The following is a 12,495-nucleotide window of genomic DNA, read 5'->3' on the forward strand; positions in this document are numbered from 1 at the left end:
TTTTTTTTAATAAGTAGGTAAGTGAATAAAGAAATAAATTCATAAATAAATAAATAGAATAAACATAAAATTCATACACGCCACAAAACACCACAATCTACCAGCCACTTAAACACTTAAAGAATTGTGATCGAATCCCAGTATTTGATTTTTGAGTAAAACATGCCATTTTCAAAAAAAAAAAAAAAAAAAATACGTAAAAGAGCCAGTCTTTTGAACGGCTCTTTTACGTGAACGGCTCCTGAATGAACGGCTCCCCTGAAAGAGCCAAAAGTCACATCACTAAAATGTACTCTAAAGGAAAACATACGCCCCTCGTGCCTCTTTGAGGATCGGGTCTAATAGAATCCAGAAACGCGTAAACTCGATGATTCCGAAGGGAACTTTGAAGTGGCTCTGTGAAAAATGCATCAGCACACCAACGCCTATAAACGTGTGTTGTATTCGGAACATGTCGTCGTCGTTTAAATTAAAGAAACCAACCACCCTGAAGGCTGAAATTTGTAATATTCACTGAGTCATCGTATGACAATGAGTCACATTGAGTCAATACTTTATTATTATTATTTTTTAATATAGATTTAGCATAAAATCACGAGCGTGCAGGACACTCCTAACATTGCATCCAACATTGGCTCAAATGCCGCAAAGTGACTGTTGATGCTTATTTGTCAATGTGCCCTGTGACTGAGTGGTAATCAATCCAGCGCTCACGTCAGCTGGGATCATTTCCACGACTCTGTGACCCTTAACAAGATAAGCGCTAGAAAACAAGACTAGCGTTTGGCCGAAACTTTATTAGCCACAATTTGGCAAACTTAATATTTTTTAAAGAATCGATTCTTTTGGTAGGCGGTACGGTGGTTGGGTGGTTAGCAAATCCGCCTCCCCGGATTTTTTTTTCGTCACTCACTCATTCACACACGTAAGCTTCTGTGAGTGAGTGAGTGAGTGAGTGAGTGAGAAAAAAAAAATCTGTGCGTACTTTCAAATTGCCGTGGGAGTGATGTCACGCAGCCGACACGTTCGCCCGGGCCCCGTTTGCGACACGCCCCCACCCCCTGCTCTGCGATTGGCTGGAGGGGTGTAAACACTGTCTTTCCACAGAAACATCCCGCTGTTTACAAAACAAACACAAAATGGCAAAATACAGGCTGGGCGTGTGGGGGTTTTGGACAAAATCACCACCAAAGATCAACATAAACCCAGATGTGTAGACTGAGAGAAAGTTAAAGTGTGTACATCCTGTATTTAAAAAGTACATTTTCCTGAGTGAAACCGGTATACTGGGCCTTTAAACTATCTCATATAGGTTAAACTTTAAATCTTTGTTAAAAAAAAAAAAAAAAGCACCAGGTTAACTGGGAGAAAATGTAACTGACATTCACGAGAAGTCATACAGTACCTGTTCTTAAAATTCCATCTCTGTAACGTGAGCTATTGAGGTTTGGAACTGTTTGCACAGTTGAAACACCTCCAGACTGCTAAAAGCTGAACAAAGACTAGAATAAAAGGCTGCTGCGGTCTTTGATACTGAAAACCTGACTCCCAAACTAAACATTTTGTGGTCATGTGTTAAATTTTATTTGACAGCGACGTCTATGTTGCTGCAATTGAAATACATAATGACCAAAAAAAAAGTATTTGGCCTCTGCATGTAGGGACAAAATGCAACAATGTGACTGCTTCGTTTGAAGTGAGAACACTGTTGAGCGTACTCAAGCTCTTCTCAAAGGTTTGGAATGAGGGCTGAGGTCACGGCGCTCCAGTTCTTGCTCACACAAACACATCCAGGCTGTCCTTCCTCAAACTGTTCCCATAAACACAATCATAGAATTGGCGCGCATGCAAAACCTGGGCTGTTGCTTGAAGGTGGCTCTGGATCTTCACCTAGCTACAAGTCATGGGCCTAAAAAAAAAAAAGAAAAAAAAAGTGGGGACTGTTATGTAAATTAACCAAGGGTAGTTAAAAAAAAAAAACAATTAATCCAAAATAATAATTGATTAAAAAACATTATTGATCAGTTTTAGGAGACAATTTTGTCATTCTGAGACAATTTCTCCGTTGTTTTTACATACTTGGCCAATAAAGATGATTCTGATGAGACGTTCGTGGGCCCCTGGAAATTCCTGTGTTTGCCTAATGATAACTTCCATCCCTGAAATGAGCAATTATCTAACGTTGGAGTGAATATTCAGCAACACATTTTCAAAAAACATCGTCTGTTTACAAAAGATTTACTTGGATGTTTTAATTTCACACTTGGGTGGGCTACGCGACAGACCAGACAAGCAATTAAAAAGGCAACTTCCCAGAATATCCCGTTTAAGTGGGAAGGGCAGAATAAAGTCATGTCTCATACACTTGTGCACCACTATGGAATTATGATAGATAATCGCTGCTGTTTGCTCAGGTTGTCATTTATTCAGTTTCTTTGATCTGAAGGTATTGCGTAATTAATACCTGGCAAAATACGCCGTTTAAGATGAAGATCTTAAAAGTAGGCACACTCATTTTGGGCACGTTTTCATTTGAATGATAACGTAAAATGGCATATCATAAACACATTTCAAATAAATAGAACGATCGTGTATTTATTCACATTGGACATACAGTACATCTATCTACATACAGTACGTGTTAAATAATACAGAATACATTCATGGAAATTAAATGTCACTTTTCCCAATCCGCATTTCAAAACGCAGATCAGTGAAGAAGTATAGAAACTGTTCATTTGGACACATTTTCTCATGACAAATTGTCAATCTAGTCCACGTGTAAAGTCATTTTGGTGGCAGCAACTTTATAGTGCAAGTCTTCACACTTTTAGAATTCGGCTGGAGGGAGCTTGCTGAATATAAAATTATTAAATGGGTGACATATAAAGTGAAATGATCTTTACTCAGAAAACATACACAACACATCGAGATCCAAAGACATAAATTTTGAATATTTATCGCCATCATCGCAGTAACATCGTTACACACAGTAAACATGGTAAGCTGTAAACACTCGTAAAAACAATAGAAAGATACTGTACATACGTGGTTTTGTTTTGTTTTGGTGTGAGTCAGTGCTCAAGGCATATGTACAGTACTGTATACTATATGTTTATGTACCGGTACTGTATCTATGGCCTTCACTGTAATGGGAAACACGTAAATCTCTTAAAGGGCCAATGCACCATACAAAAAAAAAAATTTTGCATGTGGTTAGAAGATTATATATATATATATATATATATATATATATATATATATATATATATATATATATATATATATATATATATATATATATATATGGCCATAATTATTTATAACGTTGCACAGTAAATTTTGTAAATTTTACTCTAAAAACTACTATATTTGGTCCCAGTCTTAAAAAAAAAAAAAAAAAAAAAAAAAAAAAAAGAAGAAGCAAACTTTCCATTGGGAAGAGACTAAAATATGAAGAGAATTTACTCTGTTCAGACTGGGGCCATCGTCTTTTAATTACGAAATTTACTGTGTGCCAATGTGTGGATTGTCCATCCATCCGTCCGTCCATCCGTCCATCCATCCATCCGTCCATCCGTCCATCCGTCCATCCATCCATCCATCCATCCATCCATCCGTCCATCCGTCCATCCGTCCGTCCGTCCATCCATCCGTCCGTCCATCCGTCCATCCATCCATCCATCCGTCCATCCGTCCATCCATCCATCCATCCATCCGTCCATCCGTCCATCCGTCCGTCCATCCGTCCATCCATCCGTCCATCCATCCATCCATCCATCCATCCGTCCGTCCATCCATCCGTCCATCCATCCATCCGTCCGTCCATCCGTCCATCCGTCCATCCATCCATCCATCCATCCGTCCATCCGTCCATCCATCCATCCATCCATCCGTCCATCCGTCCATCCGTCCGTCCATCCGTCCATCCATCCATCCATCCGTCCATCCATCCATCCATCCATCCATCCGTCCATCCGTCCATCCATCCATCCGTCCATCCGTCCATCCATCCATCCATCCATCTTCCGAAGTGCTTAGTCATCAAAATTAAATGGGGACATGCTATCAAGACCATTTATCCATCATCAAACATCAAAAAACGCAATAGTCATTAAAAACAAAACAAAAAAAGCGTCCTCTCTTGCACTTTGTGTTTGGTGGAGATAATTTATGTTCACACATATTACACGTCAATATTTATATACAAATCCAGCTTGACAACATTTGAATACTGTAATTTTTTCAACAGTCCACCCTGTGGCCCTTGAAATATGTTAATATTGCAAATGAACATGTTTTTTTTTTTCGTAAAAATGTAAATTTGTACAGTTTGGATCAGGAGACACGGTGGACATATACTCTCAGGCCTCGACTCCCGTAACGGGCCAAAATAAGAGCGACCAGTCTGAAATGATTTGGACATAAACAACGAGAGAGAAATATATGAGACATTTTTTTGTGCCGTTTGATGATAGTGTGTCATTACACAAAATTGAATGTGGGTTTCGACCTGTCAAGGCAGGGGTGGACATTCACTTCCATGGGTGACATCTTGTGCCCGCAAGGGCAGTAATTCAGTGCAGGCAAGGACAGGGAGCATTTATTTAAAAAAAAAAAAAAAATGTTCACAGACCTTCAAATTGCCAGTCAATGATGATGCTTAATAATCAGGAGCGATGTTGTAGGAATCTCATTTGGTTGATGCAGAAGAAAGTGTTTCTTATTTACATATATTAAGTTCATCAGTTGTGCTTTCAAAAACAGCCCAAATTGACGAAAAGGAAGCATTGTCTGATGCTCTCTGGAACAATAAGTTTAAAAGCGTTTCTCTTGCGCTCGAGAGTTCGCAACGTGCGGATGCGAGCGTGCCAGGCGGACTCGGTCAGTGGCGACACAGAAGAAGCAAACACAGACCGACGGGGACCATCAGGACCAGCTGGGCGCTCTGCGGCGCCGCCCCCGGTGAAGGGGCGTCTCCAACGCCAGCCGTGGCCAAGCGAGGGGTCAGAAGTTGCTCTTGGAAGGTGAAGTCGTCCATTGCCAGGTTGTCGGCGAGGTCTGAGAGGTGAGCGGATGAAAATGGAGGCGGAGGAGACGGGCGGGCGATGATGGTGAAGGGATGAAAGAAAGAAGAATACGTGAGAAGCAGGAAAGGACGGGAAGGTTGGAAACATTTCGACCCGACATTGTCACAAAGCTGAAAACCATGTGTGGTATGTCTGTCCTTCTGTGTGATGTCTTTCACAGCTGTAGCAACAATGTTACACCAGAAGAATGACAAAAAAAAAAACAAGCACCAGACGTATAATTGTCGACCACAAGCTGCATCACAAAACATAATTCAGTCCAAGTGTTGAATTGTGAATTCAAGTGGTGAGATGACACAAACCTTAAACGCTTCAAAACCCGAGTCGGATTATGTCTTTTTAACGAACTGTTTGCGTTTGTATGTAACCGACAGTTGCACATTTTAAAGGACTGAATCGGTTCACAAAAGCCACGGTTCAGTTTGCTTTCGGTTCGATTTGGTACGCGTTGAGTCTGTGAATGTGAACGTATGGTCACAACATTATTATCACTTAAATTCTTAATATTTTGTTTTTCTGTCACTGGCATATATCAAGGCAGTTTTGCATTGCAGTTAGCGAGTCAAAATTTGTATTTTTTATTTTTTTGCCTCATTTGAACACATTAAATAGCAACCATCCAGCAAGACATCCCAAAAAAAATCTTTGCTGGGGTGCATCGCTCACGTCAGCCATCACAGGAAGTCGGAGGTTGAAGCGCATGTAGCACCAGCTAGCTAGCAACGAGCTTCGGTTAGCTACTGCTGCGCCAAAACACATTGCGGAGTCGCTCCGAAGTCGGTCCTCACTCGGCCAGGGTAGCAAATACGCTACATATCTGACAAATATCATTCTGACAACGGGAGAAGCCGTGCTAATTGCTAAGCTAAACTAAGATTGACACGGCTAGCACGTTAAACACTGGAATTAAGTGCTTGGGTGATTGAATACACTTGTCACAGATGTTTGGCTTGAACCGCGTCTTCTGCCTTTTCTCTGCTCCACATTCACATAGCCTAGCTATATGTTATCTTTTTATTTTTTTTTATTTTTATTTTTTTTCTTTCTAAAAGAGCTCAGAATTGTTCATTCGGTAGTCTTACCGATTCAACGTCTTGTCATCATTGCTCTTTTTTTTTTTTTTTTTTTTTTTTTTTCTTTCTAAAAGAGCTCAGAATTGTTCATTCGGTAGTCTTACCGATTCAACGTCTTGTCATCATTGCTCTTTTTTTTTTTTTTTTTTTTTTTTTTTTGTGCGTGCGTATGTGTGCGTGCGTTTGCGTGTGCGTGTGCGTGTGCGTGCGTTTGCGTGCGTTTGCGTGCGTGCGTGTGTGTGTGTGCGTGCAAATACATATAAATTTATACTCATTAATTCACCTAAAACCTTATAAATATCCCATTACCCTTCGCCTTAACCAGGTACTTCAGAATCTTGCCAGAGTCGTGAGGTTTAAATGGTCAGGAGACCAGAGAAAAGGTCAGAAAAAAAAAAAAAAATAAAGAGAAAAGAAAGGTAAATAAAAGTGAAATCCAGCACCGACCAAACACTTCCTGCCTTCCCCATGGTTACAAAATCAAACTCTTACGCCAACCCCGGGAGCCTCTAAATTCCATCAAATTTAGCAAGATCTCAGAGACCAGAGGAAAAACTAAAGAGAGGAAGGAGGGAAGGATCGATGAGGCAGAGTGAGATCCATAGAAGCCAGTACATCCAATCCATCAAAGTGAAGTCCATGTTATCTTAACAGAAGATGTAACGCAGCAGAATGGTTAGAGTCAGTCTGCTGAGACCGCCTGTTTTCTGTTCAGAAATGATTTGCAAACTTGACCACACGTACTCAGCAATCTTCCACTCACATGCACACACATAGACAAACAAGTACACTGTGTTCCAACTATGTTTCGCATTTGCATTATTAGGGTTGTAACTAGGGGCACAGAAACCAAATAAAAAGACAGGGTGAGGAAGGGATTTGGTCAGAGAATTGTATCAGTCAGTTCCTCTCCTAGTTTGTTTGTTTAAATCCTGTATTTAAAAAGTGCATTTTCCCGAGTGAAACAGGCAGACTGCGCCTTTAACTTTCCACTCTTCCTAGTGTGTAAATCTTAGCTTACTCTAAAACTGAGTCTAATTTACTCCAGCACAGATTTTCACCCGATTTGCAACAGAAGTGCTACAACTCCCAGGTGCTAATTCTCAATAGTAGGTGTGTTAAAAAAAAAATCGATTCGGCAATATATCGCAATATTACATCGCACAATTCTCGAATCGATTCAATAGGCGTGCCGAATCGATTCTTAAATATCCATTTTTGATGGGAAAATATTCACTAAAATGATTTAGGGTTCACACCTTAAAAATGAGAGAATGTTATATTAATGGAACATTATTGCCTTAATATTTGATTTTAATGCTGTTCAAACATGAAACAGATGGCAACCTTTATAAGATTGAAGTTTCGGAGAAATAAATGATACATTTTCATGCAAATGTTACACTGTACAAATTTACTGATTAGGATTTAAAAAAAAAAAAAAAAAAAAAAAAAAATCGCTACAATCGACTTCTAAATTTGTATCGGGGTTAATCGGTATCGAATCGAATCGTGACCTATGAATCGTCAGGTACCAGCAATTCACACCCCTACTCAATAGATATACGAGCGGTCGTATACTGTCATCAGAGTACCGCTAATTAAAAGTTGCACCGCTATTTAAAATCTGAAATATGTTTCCCTTAATCATACATTACTCCTCCGCTCGTGTATCACACTTTTCCTTGTCCATCTGTTGTGCATGCTGCAAGGATTTCGTCACCTGCTGCTGTGCTCCTTACTCACAGCTGCCTCATCGCGCCGCATCCGCAGCTGTGCTCCTACTGACGCTGTGCAGAAGCCTCCCCTCCGCTGCGTCAACGCGTGTGAGAGCGCAACACTGACAGCTATGCTTTGTTTGGCTGAAACGGTAATAAGAAGGCTGAGTTATGAGCGAGGGCGGTCGGATATCAGTAATAAGGCGCGCTGTGCTTTGGCATGCCAACGACGAGCCAGCGCCAGATGGACGCGCACACGCCGTCGCATCTGTGCCCATAAAGTTCCAAACGGACTCGGCTGATCTGATCTGATCTGATCTGATCTGAACTGCGTCTTGTGCTCCAGTTGTGGGAGGAAAAGGTGTCTCGGGTCTTAACCACTGCGCAATCGGAGGAAGCACTTAGAAACAGTCAACAGGTTCAAAATGGCCTTCTTGAGCACGAGTCGTCAGGCCTTAAACAGAGGAAAGGCACAAATAAATACAACTCCAAAGTTCAAAACTGCACCTCCTTAACTTGAGCTAGAGCAGGGAGGGGTTCACTAACCCGATCAAAGTACACCACAAGCATCTCATTTCTCGTTTGTTGGCTCCTTGTCAATGTACACAACGAGGATGAGAAGCAGATAAGAGAATTGACGTTCACCGAGGCTCTGACAGAACAATTTGTCACTACTGTCGACAGCTGTGCTCGTAATGTCGAGCCAATTAATTAAAGTGCAATTCAATGCAGCTTATGGATGAGAAGGATGGCAGGACCAAGTATGTTTGTTGGTATTTGGGTGTAGTGACAATTAGCCAGTCAAATGGCTCGCTAGAGCACCCATTAACTCATTTGCTCCCAATAACGTGTAAATACGTCTTTTTTTTTAATGTTGTAAGTGTCCCAAAGACGTATTTATACGTTTTTGTTTTTGTTTTTGTTTTTTATGCTAGAGCATACAGAAGGCTTTGATGCAGCCTCTCAGCTGCAAAGAACGGTTGCAGAAATGGTAGTTATTACACAAACGGCCAGCAGGTGGCAGCAGAGCAAAGGAGATCAACCAGGGCCATCTAGAAAAAAAGCTAAATTACTTCCAATTTTAAATAGATTTGTGAAAACTGATGAAACTTAGCTCTCTTCTAATGCTAATTGCTGCAAAACGGAAACAGATAGAAACATACTTTTTTTTCCCTGATGAAATAAGAGACTTTAATCTTTCTTTTGGTAGGTTCCTTTATAGCAATAGAACACAACATTCTGTGGGCCTTGCAAAATCAGTCAAAATCCAGTAACACAGCCGGGAGCGAACGGGATTGCGAAATGTGAAAATGGCGGCGAGGGAATGAGTTAATGTGACCAATGCATATGCTCGAGACTTTCATTAGAGCAGCCCCCCACCCCTCCATTCACAACCATCTGAACCCTCCATTTTGAGACGATCCTGCCATGAAGGGCACCACTTTGCTAGTGTACCCCTGCTAGTTTTATTGTTGGCCATTTGAGCTCGCGTTACGAGCCAGGGGAGAGGTCGGCAGTGCGTCGGCTGTGGATGAGGCCGGCAGGCAAGCCCAACAGCCGCTGACGCATTTCAGCTCCATCTTGATGTTGTCTTTAGCCGCAAGTCCGTAGGAGCAGGACGGGTCAGGGAATTGCGGTCTTTAGGGGTGAGCGGATGTTTGTTTGGATCCCCGGAGTGGGTCAAAGAGCGGCGGAGTGTCTGTATATACATGCATGTATGCGTGGGGGTTCATGTGGCGGTCTGGTCTGTCTGTGAAAAACGGAAATGGGGCTAAAGGGGATGCGAGTCTGGATGTTTCTTGACAGCGCTCCAGGCTTTTTGTGTACAGTCTGCAGTCGAGGCGATCAGAAGTTTATGTATCCAAAACGGCAACATGCAGTGAAAAGTGCATTTCCTGACAAATATGTCCAAAGTCGTACACAAGCAGATTCCAATTTTTTTTTTTCCCCCATAGGTATTAGGGATGTAATGATAGGCGCGATATCGTGATATTGTGATATTAAAACTGCCACAATATCGTTGTCGTCATGTTCACGATATTTAAATGCAACACATCTGTTTAAAAAAAGAAAAAAAAAGTCAGCTTGATTTCCATTTGTGCAGTTCTAGCACCAACTGGTGGCTAGGTTTTTAGTGAAATGTAATTTTTATTAGGGATGTTTTGGCCCTTCTATGTTTAAAATCTACACTAATTGTCAGATGATGGGGAACGTAATATGCCTGGGAAGCAAGTTAATATGTATCATAACATAAGAATAATAAAACATAATAATAATAACAACATTGATGAGAGGTACAAAAGCACAATATTGTGCTTTTTTTAACTCATTCACTGCCAGTCATTATAGAAAATTTTTACATTTCCAATACTCACGTGATATTACATTCAATAATTATATATAAACCGAATCTACCAAATAACAGAATAGATTCCCTACTTTTTGTCCCGTCCCGTTCTTTTATAATTGACAGCAGAAAAATGTAGGTTTGCCAAAATACAGCCATTTCTCCCATGGACTCTGAAACTGTGTTTATTTCCTATAAAATGGGGCAATGATGTCATCTACCGGTGGTTGGGCATCAGTAAAGTCGTTTCCAAGTTTGATATTTACAGTGGAGCATAATCAGATTCGCCCCCATTTAGCACCGCTCTAAAAAATACAATTGACAAGTATACTTGTCAAAGGCAGTGAATGTTAAGTATGAGCTCATTTTTGTTTTTTACAATATTGTGACCTATTTTAAATATCGCCAACCTCCCCACAATATCGTGATAATTATCGTATCGTGAGCTTCATATCGTGATGATATCGTATCGTGGCATTTGGATATCGTTACATCCCTAATAGGCATGTTCCAAGAAATTAAGCATTTCTCCGTTTCACTTTTTCTGTACGTTCTTTGCTTATATTTGAGAATAGACTTGTTACCGCCAACTCCGTTGTTTTGTCCTGACGATACGCAGGTCCCGTCCCGGCGTCCGAGTTTTTGACATGTGGGGACGTCAATCACACAGATGGTGATTCATACGATAAACCCATTAAAAGGGAATTTAACTGTTAAATTCCTTCCTATTTAATTTGACGTTCATGTTTCACGTTCACTTTCTCACCTGCGTCTACTTGCTAGTCGGCGTGTTCTCGTCATGCTTTTATGTCGAAGAATCATGGGGAATCTAGTCCTACTATCCATGTATCGTTACATCCCGAATCACAAATGAAACTTTTTAGACTTGATTACCCAATTGATTATTCTTACAGAATCTTTATGCAGCATCTCGATCAAATCGAATGAAATTGCGTCACACCACGGGCGACTTTCAGCACCAACCTGTCAGGTGCACCGTAAAAGCAAAAAGGCCCGCATGGCACAGAATCCAAGTTTGCAGCGACATGAAAATCAAGGTGCGCCAAAGCGCTTTTACGCCCAAGTGCTCATGCACCGCCTACAAAAATAGAGCCCCTCTAATGTTTATCATCTGACACTTTCTAAAGAGGTGCTGACGTCTCCAGTATGTTGACGTCTCATATGATGAATGCGTTTGTGCAATGTTATAGGTTTTGTTTTCTGAAAATATTGTTCAAATTCCAAATTTTATGATCTCAGCTGTACATGATTCATCGTAGACCGTAAACATATTTCTTAAATACAACTTAATTCCTTTCAATGAAGGTGAACATTGAGCATATGACATGATTGTTAGAACCCCTCGGGTGAATGTGTACCTTCATGGCCCAGGACAGATTATTCAGTACATGTGCAAAGCCTTTTTTTTTTTTTTTTGGTTAGATAAGTATGCGGAATGTTAAGTCTCCAAACACAGGTGCTTCTTATGAAATTGGAGAGATGGTTTAGATTGCTGTTACATTGGCAGACGCGTGTGTGCACGTAACACGCCAAAGCGGCTCAAATTTGGTCTCGGCTCTCAACAAGAATTAGCGTCTTAGGAGATATTAAGAGAGTCTGAAGGAAAGCAAATATTTGATCACTTGTATCAGCAAAACAAAGTGAATGCTACACTCAGCAAATTTGGAGAGTCTCTCGCTGTCGAATTCTTGGTTAGCGTATGGAATAGCTAACTCAACGAGAGGACAATACTCCCTTGCAAAAACATGAAAACAACTCGATAATGGATTATCCGGAATGATGGAGGCGGACTTAATCGATGCACTGTGATTACCGGCGTGTTGCAACGATCCGGGTCAAACTAGAACGCGTCTCTGACTCGAGCTGATTCATTTCTCCCGCGGCATCGCTGACTTCGAGCGGAGAAGCAAACTGAGGGAAGCGACGCAGGATTGCTTCCGTCCGCGGAATGTGACCGTCTGCCTCCACACCCGCAGGCCGACCGCGGGGGTGATCGGAGGGACTGGGAATGTTGGGCCAATAAAAACGGGACGCACCGAGGAGTGTCGTGCCTTCGGCCTGTGGGACGGCGCTGCTCTCCGAATGGCTCCGGCCTCACGACCTCCGAAACATTCTCTGTTAAGAATGAGAGACTGTAAATGCTGGTGATGTAACCAAAAGTCCCCGTTTGTGCTTATTGTTTCTGTTCCTCCAGATTGTATTAAGTATGACTTTGGTAAACAACCACAAGTCAACACCTTTAAATT

The 12,495-nt window shown here is 41.2% G+C and overlaps 1 protein-coding gene across 4 annotated transcripts in view; it reads right to left on the reverse strand.

The window, feature by feature from the left end:
- Nucleotides 1–1,642: 1,642 nt before the first annotated feature.
- gpc3 (glypican 3) overlaps nucleotides 1,643–12,495 on the reverse strand; it is a 112,279-nt gene continuing 101,426 nt past the window's right edge. For 2 of the 4 annotated variants that reach the window (XM_077532731.1, XM_077532735.1), the window contains one exon: nucleotides 2,569–5,061. In XM_077532731.1, coding sequence (XP_077388857.1) covers nucleotides 4,886–5,061 — 176 coding nt within the window. In that variant the 3' untranslated portion in view covers nucleotides 2,569–4,885. Of the gene's footprint in view, nucleotides 1,910–2,079; nucleotides 2,160–2,568; nucleotides 5,062–12,495 lie in introns of those variants that run through there. The other 2 variants (XM_077532732.1, XM_077532733.1) reach the window with 2 other exon arrangements.

The sequence above is a fragment of the Festucalex cinctus genome, chromosome 9 (assembly GCF_051991245.1).
Source record: "Festucalex cinctus isolate MCC-2025b chromosome 9, RoL_Fcin_1.0, whole genome shotgun sequence".
Classification (NCBI taxonomy): Eukaryota; Metazoa; Chordata; class Actinopteri; order Syngnathiformes; family Syngnathidae; genus Festucalex; species Festucalex cinctus.